General features: G+C 43.2%; 1 protein-coding gene across 9 annotated transcripts in view; it reads left to right on the top strand.

Annotated features, from left to right (window-relative positions):
• Nucleotides 1-20934, top strand: part of AHCYL2 (adenosylhomocysteinase like 2) — a 160585-nt gene extending 139651 nt beyond the window's left edge. For 5 of the 9 annotated variants that reach the window (XM_043966503.1, XM_043966502.1, XM_043966508.1 and 2 more), the window contains exons 8-17: nt 1865-1981; nt 5335-5398; nt 6042-6130; nt 7435-7505; nt 8847-8941; nt 13574-13672; nt 15516-15584; nt 15693-15771; nt 17366-17486; nt 17877-20934. In XM_043966503.1, coding sequence (XP_043822438.1) covers nt 1865-1981; nt 5335-5398; nt 6042-6130; nt 7435-7505; nt 8847-8941; nt 13574-13672; nt 15516-15584; nt 15693-15771; nt 17366-17486; nt 17877-17883 — 811 coding nt within the window. In that variant the 3' untranslated portion in view covers nt 17884-20934. Of the gene's footprint in view, nt 1-1864; nt 1982-5334; nt 5399-6041; nt 6131-7434; nt 7506-8846; nt 8942-12673; nt 12815-13573; nt 13673-15515; nt 15585-15692; nt 15772-17365; nt 17491-17876 lie in introns of those variants that run through there. The other 4 variants (XM_043966506.1, XM_043966505.1, XM_043966511.1 and 1 more) reach the window with 2 other exon arrangements.
• Nucleotides 20935-24986: the final 4052 nt, after the last annotated feature.

The raw sequence follows: 24986 nt of genomic DNA, 5'->3' as shown, positions 1-24986 counted from the left end.
ATCATTCCCTCACGTGCCTTCTCACTGTTCCTGAAGCCTGGAATGCTGTTCCTCCTAACATCTCACCTGTCCACTTTCCTGGTTTCCTTCCTCAAAATCCACATTCTGCAAGAGGCATTTCTAGGCCTGCTCCCTTCTAGGCCTTCCATCTGAGATCACCTCCTAGTTACACTCTATGTGTGTAATAGTATAGTTATTTGCATATTTTTCTTGGAGGGCAGAATTGTGGTTTTGCCTTTCTTTTTGTCCCCACTACTTTGCATTGTACCTGGCACACAGTAAGCACTGAATAAATGTTCATTGACTGATTGACTATTCAAAGTCCTGTTTTAAAAGGAGGGGGCAGCTAGGTGGTGCAGTGGATAAGGCACCAACCCTGGATTCAGGAGTACCTGAGTTCAAATCCAGCGTCAGACACTTGACAGTTACTAGCTGTGTGACCCTGGGCAGTCACTTAACCCTCATTGCCCCTCCAAAAAAAAACACAAAACCAAAAACAAAAATTAAAAGGAGATAAAATCATTCCCACAGCATCTACTTGATATAAAACCTTTTCCTCCTTAGGCTTCTGTTCATAATTGTTGGTTAGTTTTGTATTCTAATTCTAGAGAATACAATGATAATAGCTCACATTTAAGGTTCACTGTGTGCTTCAGTCACCCTGTGTTGAAATATAAAAAATGCAAGCATTTTTTCTTTTCCCTTTTTTTTTTGGGGGGGGGGAGGGGGCAATGAGGGTTAAGTGACTTGCCCCAGGGACACACAGCTAGTAAGTGTCAAGTGTCTAGGGTCGAATTTGAACTCGGGTCCTCCTGAATCCAGGGTCGGTGCCTTATCCACTGTGCCACCTAGCTGCCCGAAATACAAACATCATTAACCCCATTTTGGATCATTGCCTTGCTGAAAATAACCACGTGCTTCCCAGCAGATCATCTTACAGTAATCCTGTTATTTTGTATACAGTATATTTCTCTCTGCTTCAGTTCATGTGTGTCTTTCCAGGTTTTTCTGATAGCATCCTGTTCATCACAATTTCTATATAGTTCCTTGAACTTGACAGAGAATTTTCTTCACAATTACTTCTCTGAATATTATCTGTAAAATGGGGTCAATATTTCCCTCAGAGAAGTAACTTGACTGTAGGTGCCCAGCTGGGGTCTGAGGCCAAAATCAAACCCCCTCAGTAACCTAGGCGTTCTTGTTTTCAGTTTCTCAGAAGAGCACTAACTGTTGGAATGACCTTGGGGGGATCATTTTTGCTCATTCCGTTTCAGTTGTAAAGAGTGGAATCTGAAACAAAAGCTGTGGAGCAGTATATTAAATATGATAGCATAGCTTGTCAACAAATTACCACTTTTCAGAACCTGTAAAATTCGAAGTCAGTACATCGGCCTTAGGACCATACTGTCCTTTTTACTAGCATGGACTGTTTTGGAAATGGAAGTCTTTATTCTCATTGGTTCATTTTGTGATCTTGAATAAGTTTCTTTTTTCTTTTCTTTCTTTTTTTTTTTTTTTTGGTGAGGCAATTGGGGTTAAGTGACTTGCCCAGGGTCACACAGCTAGTAAGTGTTAAGTGTCTGAGGCCAATTGAATAAGTTTCTTGTTGACTTTGGTCTTCTAGTTAGGAATTCCCTCATCCATTAAACATTTATTGTAAGATTCTGGGACAGATACTGAGGCATGTACATAAATGACTAAGACATCTTTCCTGTCCACAAGGAACTCCCGGTATAGTAGTAGAGTATGGATAGGAGAGAGCCATAAGTGCAGCAAAGAGGTATCAAGTGGCACTCTCTCAGAACTGAGCCCAGTACAGTGTCTCAGCAGCTCATGTTCCTCTCTGTTTCCCTCACCTTCACAGGCTGTACCAGTTATCCAAGGCTGGGAAGCTATGCGTTCCAGCCATGAATGTCAATGACTCAGTCACCAAACAGAAGTTTGACAACCTCTACTGTTGCCGGGAGTCCATTCTTGATGGGTATGTTGCAGGTGTCTCTAGGGAATGCTTCAGTTGGCCAGGAGGGCTCCCCTTCTGAACAAATGCCATGTGTGAAGGTCAGCTTAGATTCTGGGATTGTAATTGCTTCATGACCAAGATTTGTGACTACTAACATTCTTTATTATTTGGAAAAGTCAGTCCACTTCTTTGCTCAATTGTTGGAGCTACCACTTTCTGTGAAGCCAGTCTGAGGAAGCAACCACTTTGCTAGAAAGCTGTGATGGCAGGAGCTTCTGGCTCTTAAACCAGCTCTTCTCTATCGCCCAGCAGTCCTGTGTGGCTATCTGGCCACTTTCAGTGGATGCAGAGTAATTCCCAGCAACAATTTTTAGTCTTAGGACAGCTTTCTAGCTTTGGCTCTAAGTGCAGCAGCAGCAGCTGCTGCCAAGATTTTGAGATTGAAGAAGGACCAAATTGCCATCTATACACTCCTTTTTAAGGAGGGAAAATCAGTGCTGGCCCAGAAAGATGTCCCTCTGCCAGAGCACTCGAACTGGGTGAGAAGGTACCCAGCTTTAGGTTGTGAAGGCCCTGTGGTCTCAGGTACTTCATGGCTCTGAACTTTCTGCCAGTTTGCAGAGAGACATCTGCATGAATAACTCACCAGTAAGGGAGTTCAGTATCTGCAGGGTTATTTTCACCCTGCCCCGACATGGTGCCTGCCATGCTTTGAAGAAATTGCCATGGCCACCCTTGGGGAATGACCTGCCTGGCCTATTTGGGAGGAAGGTGGCAGAGACGTAGACAGGTCAAATGCTGCTCTCCCTGATCTGGGGTCAGCCGCAGAATTCAATTTAGAGGTGGATTTGTGGGTAAGGATGTGATCCACATCACTAATGAAAACAACAGAGATTTGTTACATATTGAATACAATTTGGAGGAAATAAGTAGGCAAAAGCCTACTGTCTAGAAGGACTTATCTTAGCTCAATCTTAAAGGTGACATGTTGCTTCAAAGTCTTTCTGGCAGTGTGATTATTGAATGCCAATACTACTTATGTAGATTATCATTATTATCCTGAGTTTGATAGTAGTGATGAGGTTTATAGATCCTCAATGATAATAACTTTTTTAGATGCTCACTAGGTAGGTTATCCTGGCATAAGTAAGACACGGAGCCAAGAAGATTTTCTGGGGTGCAGCCCAAGTGAAAGCGAAGAACCTTCAGGCCTAGGGTACACATCGGCCATAGGCTCCACAGAAGGAAGGCTGTAATGACTGACTGTGTCCAACGCAGTCCAGAAATGGTTCCATTTCATTTGGTCAAAGAATGCCAGTGCCCAGTGACAGCAGAGACTTTGAGAAATTTGAGTGTCATTAGGTAAGATGTGTAAGGATTTGCCTCCCATAGTTCGAAAGGGGCCTGAAGCTGTTTTTCAGTTAAAAAAATAAACCAGGGGCTGAGTACTGTTAACAGAGGGCCCCAGGATAGATAAACTAGAGAAAAGTTCAAGAACCTAGCACTCACACATCAGTCATTTTTCAGGGAAGCCCTTCCTGACCATAGATAGTTTTTGCTGACTTTTCCTTTAACCTTGAGACATTGACTCTGTAAGATCACAAGGACTGAACTGAATAGGCATAGGCTTTGAGGAGCAGGGGGCCAATCAGACTCCAAGATCCCAGTGGCATTAATTCTTCTACCCCACCTTGCAGTGCTTTATGGGGGGGTCTTGCAGTGGGATCAACACACCTGAAAGGGGGAAAGAAAGGTTTGATGTTATATGTAGTAAGAGAGACTCAGACAGATAAGCTCATAAGTGTGATTTTTACATTTCCCTTGCTGATGACAAGTACCTAGGACCACCATGTTCCTGCATGGGTAGTATCACAGCCACTAATTTCTCTTTATTAGGGTAACGATTCTTACCCTGTGCACTTAAGTAATATCCACAATATACAGGGAATTTTATGTTAAATGCTATAGGGTAAAGCATGACAGGTATAATCCGTGTCCAGTTTCTATCTTTAAACAAGATGGATAGATGAATACACAGAAATACAACACCAAGATATATGGTGAAGAGTGCTTTGGACACAAGTCCAACATATCCTTCTTGCTGCCTAGTCAGGGAAGGCCTCTCACAGAAGGCAAACTCTGATTCTAAACTGGGGCCTCAGTAGGCTTCAGTATGTACTACTAATCTCTCCTCAGAGAATTTGGGAATTATGGGAACCAGCCCCATGAAGAACCATAAATCAAAGAGGTGGCATGTAACACAGACAAACGCATTCAAGAGAATCAGCCTCTGAGAAATCACCACTGTCTGGGAGTCAGATTTTTCTGGCATGGTTTAAGCTTCCTCTCCACCCTAAATAGACAACTTATCTTCTTGGAGTCTTTTGGGATCTACTGTCCAGTCTGATACTACTGACTCATTTATCAAAGGAATTCTTCGCTTTTTAACTTTAAACCAACAAACCAAAAGAGCTCTTTCGATCTTTAAACTCATGTTTTCTTTTGTTTCATTTGTTCCTTTCGAGTGTGTAGTGTAATAGTCCTCATGGTATTAGACTATGAAAAAAAAGGTAGGGGGAAAAGGAGTGGGGGTGGGGGTAGTACAATTTTTTTAAATTAAATTTTTCTCAATGAAAACCATCTATTATCTTTCCCTCCCACTTCTCTCCTTTCCCATTATATCAAATGAGATATGTATAAAATGCTTAGTATAGTGCCTTTTTCATATATATATATATATACACACATACAGTTATATGTATATATGTACAAAGATGTTTTTATATGTGTGTGTATATATATATGTGTGTGTGTGTGTGTATATGTATATATATATATATGTGTGTGTATATATATATATGTATATATATGTATCTTCGTACATAGTAGGTGCCCTATAAAGGCTAATTCATTTCCTATCATTGAGAAAGTAAGGAAAACCAAAACATTTGTATAAAACGTGCATAGGTAAGCATAACAAATTTCTGCTTTGGCCATGCCTAAAAAATATGTCTATATCTGTACTTGGAGTCCATCACTTCTCTGTCAGGAAGAAGGTAGAATGGGGTTGGGTTTTTTTGGGGGGGGGGTATCATTAGTCTTTTGGAATTGTGTTTAGTCAGTCATTGAATTGATCAGTTCTCAAATCTCTCAAAGTTTTGTCTTTATATTGTTATTTTTGTACAAATTGTTCTCTCGGTTTTACTCATTTCTCTCTGTGTCAGTTTTTACAAGTCTTCATGCTTCTCTTATACAATCCCCTTCATCATTTGATACCTCAAATACAAAGGACTGCAGTGCAGTCTGACATAGAGGGACAAACAAGGTAGTAGCAAGTTGTTCTAATGCCTAATTGGTATTTTTCCCTCCCCCAGGCTTAAAAGGACAACAGACATGATGTTTGGTGGGAAGCAAGTGGTAGTCTGTGGTTATGGAGAGGTAAAGTTTACTCTTTCAATGAATTGGTGATTAAATATATTTGTCTAAACACTTATCCAGATTGCATGCATTAGAGAATGTCTAGGTGTGAGTCTACCTTTACCCCTGGAATTTTATTTTATTTTATTTTATTTTTTGTGGGGCAGTGAGGGTTAAGTGACTTGCCCAGGTTCACACAGCTCGTAAGTGTCAAGTGTCTGAGGTGAGATTTGAACTCAGGTCTTCCTGAATCCTGGGCCAGTGCTTTATCTACTGCGCCACCCAGCCGCCCTCTGGAATGTTATTTTACAGACCATCTAATTAAAATACAGTTTTGTCATTTTCTCTTTCCGGTTTACCATCTTCTCTCATCTTGATTTTCTGACTTGTTCTGGTCCCACTGTTTGTGACGTTCTTTTAAGCTTGTGTTTTGAATGCAGTTCGTGAGTGTGGGTGTTTTTGTATATATGAATGTATGAAGCAAGAGGCTGCAGAGGTGTTTCTGAAGTGGCATTCCTCTCTGTTTTCTCTTTCCTCCCCCAAGCACACAGATCTTTTCAGTGAAATTCCTGGGGGTAGTCATAGGGGGCTTCAGGAGTGGTGCCAAGACTTTGAGAAACTACCTCTGTGACTGATTTTCTTCTCACTTGTCCTTGCTCTTTAGGTAGGGAAGGGGTGCTGTGCTGCCCTGAAGGCCATGGGCTCCATAGTGTATGTGACTGAGATTGACCCCATCTGTGCCCTGCAGGCCTGGTAAGCATTGAGGAGGGGTGTTGGGTTCTTTTTGACACTTCCCATCCCACCCCCCCCAAAAAAATCACACAGCTTTGATCTAACTGGGACCAAGAAAGAAATTGTCTTTGGTTCCCATGTATGTCAGTCCCTGACAGCTTCTAACAAGAACAGGCACCCTTTAAGATGACATGTGGCATTGCCCAGGCTAATCTGTTCAAGAGTTTGTAACCATATGATGATTATAGCATGGAAAATCTAAGCTAAAATTTAGAATTCCTGTAGAAATAGAACAGAGAAGAAATTGCTCACAACAAGAACATTAAAAAACCACAACATTTTTCTTCTCATGTTCAACCCTTGCTGTTTGAGCAAGTGTTTTTTTCTTGTCCTGCTCCTTTCATATGTGTATGTGTTTAAAATATCTTTATGTTATTTTTACAAAAATCCAAATTTTCTCCCTCCCAACTTTCCATCCCCTCCCCTAATTGAGGCAAGAAAAATAAAACCCATGTTACAAGCATGTATAATGAAGCAAAACAAATTCATGCATTGGCTATGTCCAAAAAACAAAAGAAAGCAAAACAAGCCTCAATCTGCACTCTTTTTTTTTTTTTTTTTTTTGGTGAGGCAATTGGGGTTAAGTGACTTGCCCAGGGTCACACAGCCAGTAAGTGTTAAGTGTCTGAGGCTGGATTTGAACTCAGGTCCTCCTGAATCCAGGGCCAGTGCTCTATCCACTGCACCACCTAGCTGCCCCAGTCTGCACTCTTTATCAGATTGTAAGTGGCATGTTTTATCATAAATTCTCTGAAATTGTGCTCGGTCATTTTATTTATCAGTTTCTAGGTCTTTGAAAGTTGTTTATCTTTACAATGTTGTTGTCAAAGTAGAGGCGTCTAGGGCAGAAGAATGGGTTAGTGAAACTGTAACCCATTTGGTTTCTGTAAGTCAAGGCTCAGCCATATGAAAAGACTTGCTACTCTTTATAATGCTCCAACATGAATCAGAGGACCAACAACACACTGAAATAGAATCCAGATCAGTGTCTGACTGCCATCCTTTCCCCACTGAAGTTCTTGAAACCAACTCTGATGACACTGCTATTTGAGGGAAATCTATTCAGCTTCTCACAAGACCTTTTGTCTATGCTTTGTGTTCTGAGAAGATACTATTCCCAGTATTAGGAATAACCCACATACATCAAGAAAACTTAATAGGGGGACTTGGTGTTAACTTTGGAGTTGCTGTGCAATTAGTGTATCACCCTTTTCCCTTCTCCCTCCTGCCCCATTGGATTAAGTACTTGGGTTTTATCCTTACAGCATGGATGGATTTCGACTTGTGAAACTGAATGAGGTCATCCGGCAGGTGGACATTGTCATCACTTGTACAGGTAGGACTGTGACAATAGAAATGGGTGACATTGAGGGGCATGTCAGGGAGAAAAACTAATGGAACTTCGTAAAAATATTTTAGGCAAACTGACAAATCCGTGTTAGAGATAAGGGTCCCCTTAGCTTATGAATTTTCAGCCTGCTGGCAGGTGTAGCCCAGGGTGTAGCTCTGGCATAATCTGACAGTGCATTGCTTTAGCTTTGACAATCTCAGACAGAGAAGTACCCGTGGGAGCTCCCCCGGCTGCCTGGCAGTGTTTCTTTGAGTAACGGCCTCACACAAGGGAGAGGGAAGGAGGAGGATCTCTCGGCAAATTTTTACTTGGGGGTCCAGAATTTAAATTTGCACCCCTCATTTTGTGCCTCCCCCTTCCCACCAGCCCCATTCATCTCTAATAGTAGCCGTGGCTTTTCTTCTCACTTGGCCCCAGTGATGGAGGCACCTTGCAGAGTACTTAGTCTGGGGGCGGAAAAAAGCACTTATTCTGAAGCAAGAACACTTGTGTTCAAACTCCAACAGTTCATGACCTCTGACCTTAAGGCAAGCCACTGAATGGCCCTGAGACTCAGGTTCCCCAGCTTTAAAATGAGAGGCCTTCTGAGATCCCTTCCATCGTGGCACCATGGAGGCCAAGTTGTTAATAGTTGGGCAAGAAAGGAGCTAATCAAGGGCCCCCCCAGGCCTCTCCAAAGAGATGGATTTTAAGTTTTGGAAGGAAAACAGAAGAAAAGTTGGCCTCATTTTCCTTGACTCAATCCATGCACCTCCTCTTTCTTCCTTGGAGTAAAACTATATGCCGTACGTGGGGCAGCTAGGTGGCGCAGTAGATAGAGCACTGGCCTTGGAGTCAGGAGTACCTGAGTTCAAATCCGGCCTCAGACACTTAACACTTACCAGCTGTGTGACCCTGGGCAAGTCACTTAACCCCAATTGCCTCACTAAAAAAAAAATAATAATAATAATAAAACTATATGCCGTAGAAATGCTGGTGGTCTCATTCACAACTCAGTAGATCTTTGGAATTCCAACTTGGAGGTAGCAACCCAATGTTTTTTGGTTTTTGTTTTTTGGGGGTTTTTTTGGTGAGGCAATTGGGGTTAAGTGACTTGCCTAGGGTCACACAGCTAGTAAGTGTTAAGTGTCTAAGGCCAGATTTGAACTCAGGTCCTCCTGACTTCAGGGCCAGTGCTCTATCCACTGTGCCATCTAGCTGCCCCCTAACCCAATGTTTAAAAAACAGCTATGTCTTTATAGTGTTGGGGAATGCTAGAGGAGGGGAGATGAGGAAACGTTGTGCCTGCTCCACACCTCTCACTCATGGCCTCCATTTCTTTTTAAGGCAATAAGAATGTGGTGACAAGAGAGCACTTAGACCGCATGAAGAATGGCTGCATCGTTTGTAACATGGGGCATTCCAATACTGAGATTGACGTGGTAAGATGCACATAGGTCACCTTCTGATGAGTGACCTCGCCTGCTCTCTCCCAAGGGTGGGTGCTTCAAAAAACACTGCAAACCTAGGAGAAGGGAGACACAAAGGTCACTGTGCACCCCTAGTGGAGTGACCTGACTGGCTGTCTCCAACATTGAGGCTGCTTTGCCTGCAAGCTCATGCTCTTTGATCTCACAAGGTTTCTTCCCAACTTAAGTGTTTCACTTGGGAGCTTTTTCCCATCACATACTTGAGACTTGCATTTCCATTCCTGGAGATGGAGCTCTTGAAAGGTACTTGCTCGGGGCAGCTAGGTGGTGCAGTGGATAGAGCACCAACTCTGGAGTCAGGAGTACCTGAGTTCAAATTCGGCCTCAGACACTTAACACTTAACACTTAACACTTACTAGCTGTGTGACCCTGGGCAAGTCACTTAACCCCAATTGCCTCACTAAAAAAAAAAGATATTGCTCAATGAGACCAGGAGCTCTAGATTTAAAAAAAAAAAAAGAATCACTTGCTCATTTGAGCTCTTTGACCTTTGACCTATTCAGTCACCTTCTAGAAATTTTCTCCTTACAATGTTAACTAGGCCCCTAGATATTTATAACCATGTTGGTGTTACTTTCTGCATTGTGTTTTCATCAGAGCTGGAAAATGCAACATCCTGATCCTCTTCACTCTTCATCCTGATTATGTTTACTCAGACATAGCACCAGGTCTCACTGTGTTATTCCTAATAGTGTATTAGGAGATGTCATATACTTACTTCCAAACTTGGCAGAGCCAGTGAAAGTGTAACTTTCACTCTGGCTTTAGATTCTTATTGCATGCTTCTTTCCCAGTTGTATTTCTCTGTGGGTAGCTGGCTTAGGAAAGACTCTCACCACCATTGCACTACTCTGATTGTGCACCAGTATTGCCTAACAAGGACTTATTGAAGTATTGAGAGTCCTTCTCCCTAACAGTTGGTTAATTTCTTCTGTATTCAGGTTGCTTTGTATAACTCTCTCCTCTGCTCTTTGGTCATTAAAGAGATAATAAAAATAGCTGGAAATAGCCTAAGTGCTCCACTTCCACTGAGCTCTCCCATCATGTGCCAATTATTAATTTAGTTGGTTTGATTTTCTTGCTAGCTTCTTTTGTGTGTCACATAATTCTGTTGCTGTCAGGGCAGATAATTAAATTTCAAACCTCTTCATCTTCCTCCCTACCACTAGGCTCCAAAACACAGAAGCTCCTATACCATATTAACCCTTATGAAATTCCTTCCCGATTCACTCTGGTTAGCTATGCCCCGGAGGAGAAAATCCCAAAAGGAGCAAGTAGTCTTGCTGTGAATCTTGTTAGGAAATGATTCAATCGGAATAATTTCTTTGAAATCCTTCTGAAGATTCTAAAACAATCCTATGAGTTGATATTTAAATGTGAGACAGACTAAGTGAGAGATACTCAATGTAGAAGAAAAGGAAGGAAGGAAAGCAGAAACTTGGATTTGAATTCTACCTCTGACTCTTAGTAACTGTGTGACCACAGGCAAGCCAATTAACCTCTCAGCCTCAGTTTTCTAAATTGTGAAGTAGGGATAACTCTACCTAACTTTAAGAAGGGTTTTGTGAAAATCAAATCAGATAACGGATGTAAAGTACTTTGCAGACTATTGCTTAAGACTAACCTTGACTTATCCAAAGATCTCTGACCAGAGATAGGTTTCCTTCAATGTTCTTTCCAGTATACTGTACCTTTCTGATAGAGCCTTAACCTCCTGTGTTTAGCCTTCTAGGGTTTCCACCAAACTGAAAAAAAGCTAGGACCAGATATGGTTTTCCTTCCAAACCCAAACCAGAATGTAAACAGCCTCTTAGAATAAAAAATAGGGTAAGTACCTGCTAGTTTTGAGTGGGTATTGTGAGGCTGTCAGCATCACCAACAATAAATAGATAGAAGCATACTAGCTTCCATATTTTGTGTCTTGATGTTTTAACCCTTCCTGGTAATTAACTTACAAGGGAAATTCCTTACTCTTATTTCCACATCTTTTTTTTGTTTGTTTGTGGGGAGGGGGGGCGGGCAATGAGGGTTAAGTGATTTGCCTAGGGTCACACAGCTAGTGTCAAGTGTCTGAGGCTGGATTTGAACTCAGGTCCTCCTGAATCCAGGGCCAGTGCTTTATCCACTGTGCCACCTAGCTGCCCCTCCACATATCGTTTTAAGGATGTAACTTGACATATTTGCCAGACTTTTATTTTGTACAAATGCACAGAACTTTGTACTTAGAATTGTGATTAGTGCATTTTTAGGAAGGGGAGGCATCCTACAAGGAAGAGACAAATATTTAGAAAGGTGGATTCCATTCCAAGAAGCTTTGGTTTTCTGAACCCTCAAGGCCAAAGCCTTGTGGAATATGCAATTTTTTGGCCCATTATTATTTCTTTTTTTCACAGTAGCTCTTTCACCCATGAACAGAAAATGATACCTAGGTAATCTATTATTGGCATCAAGAATGTAAGCTTTGAAAACTTTTGCAAATTTCCATAACCTCAGAAGTCCATGACAGCCTGAGAATTACAATACCATGATTTTTTTAGATAGTGGCTTTGTATTTTCTCTGTGTGCCATGCCGTAGGTTTTGAAACTAATTATATCCTCAAGGGGATGATTTGACTCAGAGAAAAACAATACTTACCATTCAAAATCATAAAAGTTTTATTTATTCCACAATGTTAATTGATTTCTATCACATACCATTAATAGTAATATTTCTATGTAGCTGGGGAAGGTTATCTTCACAGAACTTGCCTTTCCTAGTAGGTAGGCCCACTCAAGAAAATTAAATTGTTTTAAAAAAAAAAAGAAGAAAATTAAGTTTTTTATCATAAGATTGGCAAAGAAAGTAGCATCACAAAGGAAATTGTACATTTTCTTTTTTTTAAATTTGTAATAAAGTATTTTATTTTTTTCCTGTTACATGTAAAGATAGTTCTCAACTTTTGTTTATACAAGCTTTCCAATTTCAGATTTTTCTCATATATATATATATATATATATATATATATATATATAATAACATTGGAAATTGTACATTTTCAAGGGATATGCTCATTAAGTTGTGAAAGCCTAGTGAAGCATACTTCTTCCATATAGGAATATGCCTGCCAAACGGAACGAAATACTCATATAGTGGATTTAAACATCCTCCCATCTGCTCTTTTGACTTTTTTCTGAGGTCTACTCTGTATTTTGGTGTTTGGCTACTGTGAAAATTTGCTATTGCTCTTTGTGAGAAACTTGAGGTTCTGTGGACCTGCTGGAGGCTTGTCAGGAGATAATTGGACTGTGCCGGGATCATTCTAGTTCTTTGATAAAACATAGAACTGAGAAAGATAAAAATCTGGTGGGAAGCCTGAAGCCCCTAAAGTTCCAGCATCACACTGTTTAGGAAGAAAGCAAACATAAAGACAAATGAAATGCCAGAGTTTATTTGAATTATTTCCAAATCAGTTTACAGCGTTGTTTTATACAATTCATCAGGGTAATAAATTCCATGTTTGTTGCCCACTGGGTCATCCTAAATATACTTTTGCTTATAGCAACATAACTGGCAAATGGAACAAAATACTGGACCTTTTTGTTTAAGGGTAGGCCTTTTATATCCCAACTGCTGGAATGGTGGGTAGTTTGGAACAGAGAAGTCTCTTCCCTTCCCCTTGGTAGTTTTCATCTTTGTCTTATAGGAGGAAGACAGTACAGGACAACTGGAAAAAGAAAACTGTATTATATTATTTTGAGTCTATGCTAGTGGAATTTGTACTGATTGCTTCTGCTAATGAACTAATTATTCGTCAAATTCTCTCTGATTATACATACATACGTGTGAAACACATATATGTATGTTTTTGTATATACACACATATATATGCATGTATGCATATACATAGTGTGTACATGCAGGCATACCTGTAAACATGTATGTAGCTGTGTGCACACACACATTTGCATATGTGTATAAGCCTATATACACATGCACGTGTGTGTGTGTTTGTGTGTGTATACACATACACACCCACCATCCCTTCAACTTTGGGGCCTAAGATACTGGGACACGGGGACAGAGGCATGAGTCACAGCAGACTATTTATAGGATATTTCACTTTCTCTAACTGATTCCACCCAACTTAGGCCCTTTCTTCCTCTGTGTCCCTTCAGAACTTATGTCTTCAGGTTGTACTATGCTAATTTGCCCTCATTTGCATGTTGCTTGTAAATATTCTTAAGGGGTTTTTTCTACATGTGCCTACATTCTGTGTCTCCAACTAAATTGTAAGCTCCCTCGAAGTAGCAGTGCTGTCTCTGGTTTCTTTTGTATACTTGATGGCACTTGAGACTGTGCTCAGAAGAGAGTGGGGGCTTCGTATTAATTGGAGTGTTGTAACAAACTGAGTGAGCTCTCACCGGGCCTAGATTTAATCTCCTGAAATAGAATAGTCCCAAGCAGCCTGGCATATACCCTTCCGATGTGGCATGGTGGTTATGTCCTTCAGCTTGCAATCTGAAATGCTCCCCTACCTTGCACTTCCCCATCCCTGATGGTGGGACTCACTGTGCTAATGAGATGTTTTCTGCATGTGTTCCAGGCGAGCCTGCGTACCCCAGAACTGACCTGGGAGCGGGTGAGATCTCAAGTTGATCATGTAATCTGGCCAGATGGAAAGAGAATAGTGCTATTGGCAGAGGTAAGCAGGCCTGGAAGATTAGAACCCTGGGACAGAACACTGGTATCAGAACTGGGCTAGAACTGGCAAGAGGCTTCAAAGACTCTTTCCCGCCCCCATCAAGACAAAATAATTGAAGGGACAGAGTGTTTTGCCTAGGACCACTACCTCCTTTTCACCCTTTCCATAGTGCCAGTTTCTTAAGTCAGAGATATAACTATTTTAGCCATGACTTGTATTTCTAATTGTGAAAGGTCTTTTCATTCAGCAATTAAGAAGCTATTTTGGTTCCCCACTTTTTGCCAATTACCCTGTCTCCTCCTGTCACTCTGCAGGTTGAGTCAGACAATGACTATCGCCAGAGAAAGAATTAGTAGATAGAACCAAAGCTACTTTTTGAGATGCTCTCAAAGTGATAATGTCATTTGTGGGAAGGTTTAAATCGCTTTCGTGAACGAGAAGGGTAGATATTCCTGGCTGTAACCAAGGCTACGCTAGGCAGGTTCTGAAAACCACAGACTTGCTCTTCTATCTCACCCCTGGCCCCTTAGCACTATTCAATATAGGGATGATTGGTTGATAGATTATTCCCTATCTTGGACCCTGTCCAACCCAATGTCTTTCTCATCTCTGTCCCCTGTATTCCCAGGCCAGTGCTCTCCCTCTTGCTCTCTAGATGCCCTTTTCCTCTAGCATTAGACTCCCTGCTACCTTGCTGACACTCCTTCAATCTGTCCTGAATCCTGTTTGCTGTGGATAGTTAGGCAAGAAATAGAGAAATACCAAGAAGTATTATAGCTGTTTCCCTGCGTTTTCACTTTCCAAAGTTCTATGTGAATTTTTTTTGGTGGTGGTGGTAGTGGTTATTGTCATTTTTAAAAATAAATTTAAAGGGGCAGCTTGGTGGCTCAGTGGATAAAGCACCGGCCCTGGATTCAGGAGTTCCTGAGTTCAAATCTGGCCTCAGACACTTGACACTTACTAGCTGTATGACCCTGGGCAAGTCACTTAACCCCATTGCCCCGTTTAAAAAAAAAGTCAAAATAAATAAATAAATACATTTAAAACATCAAAATCTGTACTCAACAATCTGGAAATTTGGGAGTTTGGGGACCCTTATCCCTCTCTTAGCCCATCTTCATCTGATCCTCCCTTCCTAACTAAAATAGGGTGTTTGTAAGGAGGCTTTACCTATCTTCTTTCTTCACAAAATGAGTAGAATACAGAAATTTTAAATCTGTACCTTTGATGTTGCTATGACGTCAGCTCCCTGTCTGGTGACTTATTTCTAGTTGGCTTAGGAAGGCCCACCTAGCAATTTTGAAGACAAAAGGAAGCACTGCAATTGTTCCGGACTGTTAACGCTGAGAGTTGAGGAGAAACGTTATGAGGGCTTCCCAGGAAACAAAAGTGGTATGGGGGAAGGGATTTCTGGCACATCCATTGCCTACAAGCATCCAGTCACACTCCTCTTAGACACAGCAGGACAAGCGAAGAAGATGGTAGAAAAGCAGCTTTTCAAGAAAAAAGCTTTCCAGAGTCTCTGGAGCCCCAAGAGGCAGCTGGTCCAGGATGGATGGCCGGAATACTAGTACTCTTACCTTCATCTCTCTGCCCAGATTGATTTTACTAGTGCTCTTAAACAACAATTAATCAGCAAGTGGGGTTTTTTAAGTATCTATCCCAGCATGGTGCTAGGGGTTGTGGCAGGTTTCAAACGAGTCTCCTTTTCCTCTCACCTCAGATAGTTATGAAATATTTGTCTGTGGCTAGCCCAGTCTCGCCCCTTCCCTCACTCTTCAAAGGTATATCTGCAGCTAAGGAAGGTTGCCCCAGCACCTATGCATCTCCATTGCTTCCCTAGGGCCGCCTCCTGAACCTGAGCTGCTCGACAGTGCCTACGTTTGTACTCTCCATCACTGCCACTACTCAGGTGAGGCCCGCAGAGTGAAGAACGGTCTTCTTCCCAGACCGTAGGTCATGGGGTTCCACGCCTGGTGGGAGCAGCCAGGGAGTCACCTTCTCTCTGCTTTATTCCCAGGCTCTGGCTTTGATAGAGCTTTACAATGCCCCAGAAGGACGTTATAAACAGGATGTCTACCTGCTGCCCAAGAAAATGGGTAAGGATGAACCCGGGCTGGGGACAGAGCAGCCAGTGTCCTGGTGGCCAAGCCCCTCTTCATGGTTGGATCAGAGCAGAGCTGGAGCCAAGCAAGGCTCCCTCGATTCTGCTCTACTTGGGTCATTGAGATGCCCCATGCTTCCTTGTGTGTCTCCGTGATAGCGTCTGAGAAGGGAAAAGAGGAGTGGGGGGATTTGTGGGAGGCAGAGCCAACCACCTCAAAGAAGAAAAGAAGATGCTTCTGCTGACCACCTTAAGTATACTGGTAGTGTCACCTCTGTTCTGCAGCCTTCATCCTGGGCTGCTGCTAGCCCTAAACTAAACCCCTTTCTGACTAAATGCCTCCAGCTTCAGCTTCAATCTTCATGGGGGATTAGCACCTTCTGTTTGTCAGTGTTCCTATGGGAGAAACAGGAACTTTATTTATTTATTTGGTAGGACAATGAGGGTTAAGTGACTTGCCCAGGGTCACACAGCTAGTAAGTGTCAAGTGTCTGAAGGTTGGATTTGATCTCAGGTCCTCCTGAATCCAGGATCAGTACTTTGTCCACTGTGCCACTTAGCTGCCCCAGGAACTTTCTTTTAAAAAGGTACCTGAGGGGTAGCTAGGTGGCGCAGTGGATAGAGCACTGGCCCTGGATTCAGGAGGACCTGAGTTCAAATGCAGCCTTGGACACTTAATTACTAGCTGTGTGACCCTAGGCAAGTCACTTAACCCCAATTGCCTCATACAAAAATAATAATAATAATAATAATAAAATAAATAAAAATAAAAAGGGACCTGACCTTTCTCAAGCACCTAAAGAGATTCAGTATTTTTCTAGGCTGCTGAGGTATAATTCAAGGACTAAGTCTAGAAATGGCTTTGCTTTTCTCTACCAGTACCTACAAACAGCAGCCAGTAAGTCAGTTGATAATATATTACTGTCCTAAGCACTCTGAAATGATGGAGAATGAAAGACAAAAGCTCTGTCCTCACAGAGATTGTGATCTGGTTGGGACAACCAAATATAAGTGCATGAAATGCCACCAGCAATGTATATGGGCATAGAATTCTGCCCTACGTGGGAAGAACTTGGTGAGGAACTTGGAGCAGAGTGACGTGGAGTCTTTATCTTTCTTGGTTATTCCTTTCAGAACTCCCCATGATCATTTCTTTGATTTAACAAAAGGGGAAACAGGCCCCTAGTGCCACCAATAACCCTGAGCTATTCATGAAGCCCAGGGCAGGACTGACATTTGGGCTCAGACTTCTCGAACTCCTTGGCTCTGTCCCTTTTTAGTTCCTGAACCTCCATCATTTCTCTAGATGTCAGCCCCTCCCCATAGCTGGCCCTGTCTGGATTCAAAAGGAACCAAGGTCTTCACTAATAGTATTAGAGTGGAGGCTGAAAGCCAGGCTCCTCCCATCTGAGGAGTTGTCAAAGGAAGATGGAAAGGGGTGAGGGGTAAGGAGGGATGTTATAGGAGTATGGAGGAGAATCATTCACTCAGCCACAAAAACTACCTCATCCACATCCCTAGAATTGGGTTGGAAAGGGCAGTTGGAAAGCAGAATTCCAGACTTACACACTGGTTCGGGCCCCTTGCAGATGAGTACGTGGCAAGTCTTCATCTGCCCACCTTTGACGCGCACCTGACAGAGCTGACGGACGAGCAGGCCAAGTACCTGGGCCTCAACAAGAATGGACCCTTCAAACCTAACTACTACAGGTGACTTGGGCTTCCCAGGAGGTAGGGAGGCCCCTGGGAAGCCTCTGGGTGGGTGAGGAGGAGGCACTTCTTAACCTTCTCTGCCGGACTTTGATAAGCCCTAAATGGGGCACCTGCATCATGCACTGATCCAAGGCTTTCCCTGTGGGGGGCCCCTGAAGGTCACTGCTCCCAGCACTAAATCCGCACATGTCTCCACTTCTCTGTATAGAGAAGACACTGCTCTGACAAAGGGCCAGTTTCCCCACTCCCCAGATAAGATGTGGGTCACTTGGAAAGAGCCCTTTTATCTCATTGCTGGTGCATTCTCTGCTTCCCCACTTCTTCAGGCAGGCAGACTGCTCCCACTACCTGATAGCCTCATCTTCTCTTGTTTCCTTTTCCCTCTAGATATTAAGTTCCTGTAACTGAAGCCAGAAGATGTGTTAAGGAACAGGACCCCGATTCTTTTCTCTACTGTACAGGACAGAACCCAGCAAGCTGCTTCCCTGGTCAGAGCCGCCCGCCATGCTCACCCCATAGACCATGTGTTAGATTATTTATTTATTAAAAACTAGAATCCTGTGCCCTCAGCCTCAGCCCATGGTGTGGTTACTGCCCTGAGGGGTAGGAGAGCCACAGAGGATGGGCTGGGAGGAAGGAGGAAAGGGAGTGGGGAAGCCTCCCCACCCCCCCAACCCAGCCCCTGCATCTTCAGCATCTCGCTGTTAGTTTTGAGTTTTTGTGAGGCCGTGTGTCTGTTGTCCAGGCTACCTTTACCCTTCGGGGATTCCAGAGTCTTTGTCCCTTAGGGGTCTGGGGGGGGGGGAGTTTTGTGACCCATCTTCAGTAGCTGAGCCTCTCATCCTTCCCCAGGTGAGGCCTCTGCACAGCCACTCAGTCAGCATGGCCCCAGGGCCGCAGCCTTGGCCAGCACTATCACTGCCTTCTCTGAAAAAGCTATGGAGGGGGAAGGGGGAGCTTCCGTGAACCCCACACGGATTCAGCTGTACCTGCCTCTCATCCAAGATTCCTGCTTATATGTTTATGGCCATTTGGACATTGATTCTCAGGAGACTGTGCCTCCATGACTTTCCCAGCAGCTCTGGTATTACTTGGATTTTTTTTTTTTAAACCAGCTTTCCAATTCAACCAAAGCTCTGCTCAGGAAGTGGGAACCAAATCCACTAGGGTCTGTCACTGTTCTCATGCCATATGAGTGGATAGTATCTCAGGAAGCCCCTCTAGGCAAAATTGGAATAATCTTGGAGGAGAATTTGTAAGACTCCATTTCTCCCCAGAATCGCCTCTGAGATTGAGCAAAGAAAAGAGTATGCATTCCTCAGGCAGCTCAAGTATATTTGGAGTTCAGGCTCCCAGGCCTGCAACTTAGCCAATTTGGGACACCTTCTAAGGGGGCTAAGAATTTCTGTCTCCTGGGGGATTTCCAGTTCGATTCACTGGCTGAGCTGTTCTATAACTATCACTGGGCTTATATGTCCAGGGGATCACAGCTGGTTTGATTAGTTTTACTTCATCAAACATTTATCCGTATGGCCATTACCATTGATGGAGCCAGGATCCAGTTTCTCTGCTGTCTGACTTGTGTCCTTTCTTTTTTGCTTAAATATCTCTGCCTGGCCTCTTCCTTCTCTTTTCCCAGCCCCAGGCTCCACTTATATGTGAGAATCCTGTATTGTCTATCATCTAGGGGTGGTTCTTGGGGCAACCCTAATATCAAGTAGAGTTTATTAAGATAAGTATCCTGGGACTCTGTAACTCATTCCATTGGTGGATTCAGCTTTGGTTTTTCCCTGGAAGTGCCGGGGCTGGGGCTGGGGCTGGGACTGGGCTGGGCCTTGCAAGGGGCTGGTTGGTCTGAAGGAACCCAGAGAGACCAGGTAGATTCCAAGGATTAATGCTGGTGGTAGGTTGGTTCTAGGGTATCCCCAGCTACCTTTGACTACTTGGGAACTTCAGTCCTGCCTGAAAGCTACCACAAACCATTTGGTTTGAGAATTCATCTGGACGACTTCTGGTCCTTCAGGTCAGACTTGACCTGGGCCTACACTAACCAAGTTCTCTCACCCTACTCCACCCCTTCAGGCCTTACCTAGTCTTCATCTTTTACCCTCAGGGCCACCCTGGAAGTGACCTTACCTCTGGGGATACAGAGAGGAGAGGCTTAGACAAGCGATCATTCATCTCAGTGAAATATATTTGCCAGGTTCTAATCCACAAACCCTGGTCCTTTGGGGTACTGCCGGCAATTGTGGGGGGAAATCCCAACTTAAGCTTTTCCCCTCAGAACCCCATTACACTTCCCTCTAAGGATGACATATATGTCTAGATTCTTCAGCAGACAGTTGCTTCTCTCCTGCTCCTCCATACCCCTCCTCTCCTACTCATTTCTGTGTTTCATGGGTACTTATTGGTCCTCTGGTCTCCCAGACAGAGCAGAGCCAGTCATCAGTCAGGTATCTTGGACTCTGCTGTTCCCTTGAGTCAGAAGCCCCCGCCTAGTGTTCTCCAGGGCCTGGCTCCTCATAGAGCCCTATCCCTGCAACTTAAAGATCATGGACCACCCCATTTGTTAAAGAAGCCCATTGCATTATATATTGCTTTAGAGGAGTAAGGTGGTGCCCAGATTAAGTGGCCAATGCTGTCACCCAGAGTAATTTGAGTTCTAGATAACCTGTCTTAACTTCTCCTGGAGCCCTGGCCCATTAGCCCTAGACAGGAACCAGGACTAGATGCCCTTTGTTTTGCATATCTGGGAGTACCCTTGGTTGTCTACCTTGAGTTTGGGACCCATCAGCTCATTGCTTCGGGCGAGCAGCCTGATTGTCTGGGAACTGGAGAAAGAGCTCCTTGTTCTGTGTCTGGCTCCGGCATGTCGGAGGTGCTGTTCTCATCACTGAACTTACTGATTCTTAGCCCTTATTTTAAACTTCTGTGTAGATATTTATATATTTTTTTTAAATAAGAAAAATAAAACTGAATATCCCACCTCCTGCTCCCACTTCTGAGCACAGCTCTCCATAGCTGTGTACTCCTCTAAAGCTTTTTCTGCTGCTGGCTTCTCCTTTAACAGATCCAGAATTGCTGCTATGCTCCTATGGTTGTCTCAGCATTAACTCTGTTGTGATTTTTAAAAAGAAATCAAAATGCATTGTTGCATAAAGCTTTTTAATGAAAAAATTAGGAAAGGAAAATAGGCAACACCAGCAAATTATACGTGGACAAGTCATTCAATTCTGAACTCAATATATATATACATATATATATATACATATATATCACGTAAAATAATCATCTAATTCTTATTGTCGTTCTACTAAAAGGAAATAAAATCTGATGATCTACTGTTCCAAAAGACTGTCGGAAATCTTCATGTCTGAGTGATTGTATTAGATCAGCAATAACTACTCTGTAATCTCAAAACACAAATAAAATATTCATAAATTGATCTAGTCCTTTGAGTGTATTCACTACTGCTATCAGCTAGGAATCTGACCCAGGTGAGAGAGATCTCTGGTCAAAAAGTGAGGGGGGAAAACCCTAAATCTGCCTAGAAAATCGAAAGGCTGAAACGTCTACCAACAGTTGAGCCAAGTTGTCTTAGCCTAAGGGTCCTTCCTGTTTCTCACCTCTCTCCCCTTATCTTTTGGAGTTCAGAGAGGATAGATGTTAAGGTAAGGGCATTGCCCTGTCTAGCTAGAAAGAGAGAGTCAGTATCCCTTGGGCATAAAACCTGAAGGGAAACCACCACTCAGCAACTGAAAATTCTATCTTCCTCCTCAAATTTTCTTAGAATATTTGGTCTGGATCTGTCCTTTGCCTTTATTACATTCTACTACTTATGTGTATAAATCATATCCCCCTTTTAGATTGTAATCTCCCTGAAGGTAATGACTATTATATTTCATCTTTGTTTTTCCAGGGTTTAGCACAGTGCCTCACACATAGGTATTTACAAAATTTGAGTCTAAATTAAAATGAATCCCATTGGTGGGAAGAATCTGGGAGAGACGTAGGAGAAATCCAGGGAATTTGTCTATCTAAACCAGTACTAGATAATCAACTTAACTGCCTGTTACTTCTTTCATGAAGTAGATATTTGGTCAAGGTGAGCATATTTCTGTGGTCAGCTCCACTCCATGCCCACGGGATGGTTATCTTCATCCCTGAATCCTCTCCTCATTCATAATTCCCTCTCATTCCAGAATTAGTATAAATAGCTGCATCTGTTTTACCAAGCAACCTCCTGTCTGGAGGGAAGGGAACAAGGACGATAGGGAATTATGAGTAAGGAGAGGATTCAGTGTGATAGACAATTGGTACTGCACCTATGATTTCATTGGTATAGGAAACTTTATCTGCCAAGGCACCTTTTCTGCAACTAATGGGCATAAAGAATTGCCTGGAGCACTGAGAGGCTGTGGCTTGCCCAGGATTACACAGCCAGTATGTAGCAGAGGCAGGATTTGAATACAAGTCTGGCTTGGAGGCTGGATCTCCATCCACCATGTTTCTGTCTCTCCATAAAGTGACATGTGGCAGTTTAAAAAGCTAGTGTGATTTTAGACTACATTAATAGGCATATTGTCCAGAACTGAAGCGGCTATACTGTCCCCTAGTCAGATATATCTGAAATATTATCATGTTCTAGCACTTAGCTCAGTGCCTGACACATAGTAGGAACTTAATAAGTGTTAACAATTGATTGTTCCCTCTTGGACACCCTAATTTAAGAATGACTGATAATTTGGAGGAAGGCAACCAGGGTGCAGACAGACCTCTATCTAGCTGATTCTATGAAAATCAGTGGAGGAAAAGGGATGCTTAACTTAGAAAAAGGGGGGACATGAGAGTTGCCCTCAGTGGAAGTATTTGGGCAAAGACTGGTTCACTGTTAGCCAGAAATAGTGTGAACTGAATTCTTATTCACATGTACTTGATGACCACTGGGGTCCCTACTACCTCTGTGATTCTCTGAATCAAGACTTTTTTGGGTCAGGAGAAATGTTTTTCCACCTTTGAAGCAGGGGCCCTCCCTCAAAAGCTTGAAAGTCCTGTAGGCAACAGCGATTGGGAGTCAGGATCTCTGATTTCCCCAAACTCTCACTTTCACACTTCCTGTGCTTTATCCCCAAGCAACTTTTATAAAGTTATCTTAGAATGCCAATCCGGCCACCTCCGAGCCAATGATCTCAGCTAGTTAAAGCAAAGGTCCCAGTGAGGCCGAATGAAGCCCTGTCCAACCTTAGGAGCTATACCGACTACACACCCTAACCACTGGCTAGCAGTCTCGAAAATGTCCGGGTAGGGGGCAGCTAGGTGGCGCAGTGGATAAAGCACCGGCCCTGGATTCAGGAGGACCTGAATTCAAATCCAGCCTCAGACACTTGACACTTACTAGCTGTGTGATCCTGGGCAACTCACTTAACCCTCATTGCCCTGAAAAAAAAAAAAGAAAATTTCCGGGTAACTTAGAAAGCACCTGCTTACATAGCAGGCTACTACTAAAGGTCATTAAGAGCACAGTGGTTATGAAGACTTGGTGCCTGTGGTCTGAGACCTTATCTAACAGGAATACACATCTGCCATGTTGCAGACGGTCAGATGTTGGACAGAATGTGACTGATCCCCAGAAGTACACACCACACCACTGTGTTCATGGATGCTTCTTGGTATCGTAACTTCCTTTGTTGGCAAACTAAAAAATGTGGAATCGGAGCCAACGCCCTATAACTAGAGTTTATGGTCTCTGTTCTGCTTGCTTCCCAAATTAGCCTTCCCTTCTCCCAACCCCAGGTTCTGCTCCTGGGCAGCTTTATTTCCTCCTCTCTCCCATGTCCCCCTTCTACCCCCCACCCCCCGCCGGGCCCTGGCATGATAAGTACCATGCGTCTTGGGTCTGTAATAAGTAAGAGCAGATGGGCATACGTTTGAGGTCAGAAGCCCCTGCATCTGATGTCTTACCTCCCTTTATGGAAAAACGGGGATGAAACACCTTCCTTCCTCCCTCCCTTCCTTCCTTCTTTCCTTCCCCTCCTGAATCCAGTGCTCTATCCAGCTGCTCTGAGACCGTTTCTAAAGAACTTTATAAAAGTTTTTCCCAACTATAAAATGAGGAGGGTTGGACCAGGAAGTACAATTGTCCACCTTTAGCCAATGAAGAGGTCCAGCTAGGTGGTTTAGTGCATAGAGTACAGAGCCTAGAGTCAGAAAGACTCATCATCCTGAGTTCAAATTTTAACTCAGATACCTACTAGCTGTGTGACCCTGGGCAAGTCACTTACCTCTGTTTGTCTCAGTTTCCTCATCTGTAAGCTGAAGGAAGAAAATGGCAAACCACTCCAATGTCTTTGCTAAGAAAACCCCAAATGGGGTCATCAAGAGCTGGATATGACTGAAAGGACCAAACAATGACAAAAGCAAATGAAGAAACTGAGGATATAAGATGCTTTGTGGAATCTAGAATTTGAAGGGACTACAGAGGTCATCTGGTCCAATCTCATTTTACAGATGAATTAATATATGTTTCCTAATTGTGGTTATGATTTGTCCAAGGTTAGCAAAGGTGAGATTAAGATCCAGGTCCCCTAAATCTTTTCCACTATAGTAGAGATGCAAAGTGACTTGTCTAACCGCACAGAGTGGAAGAGCCAGGACTGGAACCCAGGCTTCCTAACTCCCAAGTCCAGTGCTCTTTCCACTAGGAAGACTGAGTTTCCTTTCTATTAGAGAGAGAGAACACTGGAGGGAGGCAGAAAAAGAGGTTACTAAAATTGACCACCTCACTCTACTATTTCTGTCCCACTGCTGATTGATTCAGCAGGTAAAGAAGAGCATGGAGTTCTGGGAGTTGTGGATCCTCACCAGCTTTCTCACCCGGGGAGAAGAAATTGGGGAGGGGGGGGGCAGAATAATTAGTTCTTTAATAAGAGGCACCCGTGGGTTGTGCTGTGCCAGGTTTTTCACATTGAGTGGGGCTGGGCGTGGGTTGTGTCCTGTCCCTCAACACCCTCCCTTTTCTCCCTCACAATGAATTGTAAAGCAAAATTTGGCTCTTTTTGAATCTGACTTATTTAACAAAACAAAACAAAGAAAAAGACAAAATCAAAGCTTTGGCCTTGAGCCTGGTGCTTCCTTAGAAATCATGGCCTAGTCTGTGAAAGGTGTGTGGAGAGAAAAGAGAGGGAGGAAAAAGAAGAAAAGGGGGAAAGGGAAGGAGGGGGAAGAGAATACATAGTTGTTTCCCAGGGATGGTAACTCTTGTCTGTTCTTTGACACCCCTATCCCCCCCTCCCCATATCTGTATTCTCCCACTGTTCTGGAGGGAGGGAGGGAGGAAGGAAGGAGAGGAGAGGAGGGAGGAAGGGAGGGAAGGAAAGTCATTGTTGGTACAAGGGCATGGCCAGCCCATAGAAAGGTATTGGATTGGGTCCCAGGCTTTTACTTTTTTTTTTTTTTTAGTGAGGTAGTTGGGGTTAAGTGACTTGCCCAGGGTCACAC

Source organism: Dromiciops gliroides, chromosome 5 (assembly GCF_019393635.1).
Source record: "Dromiciops gliroides isolate mDroGli1 chromosome 5, mDroGli1.pri, whole genome shotgun sequence".
Taxonomy (NCBI): domain Eukaryota; kingdom Metazoa; phylum Chordata; class Mammalia; order Microbiotheria; family Microbiotheriidae; genus Dromiciops; species Dromiciops gliroides.
The sequence above is the reverse complement of the archived record's forward strand: the minus strand, read 5'-3'. Positions and strand labels throughout refer to the sequence as shown.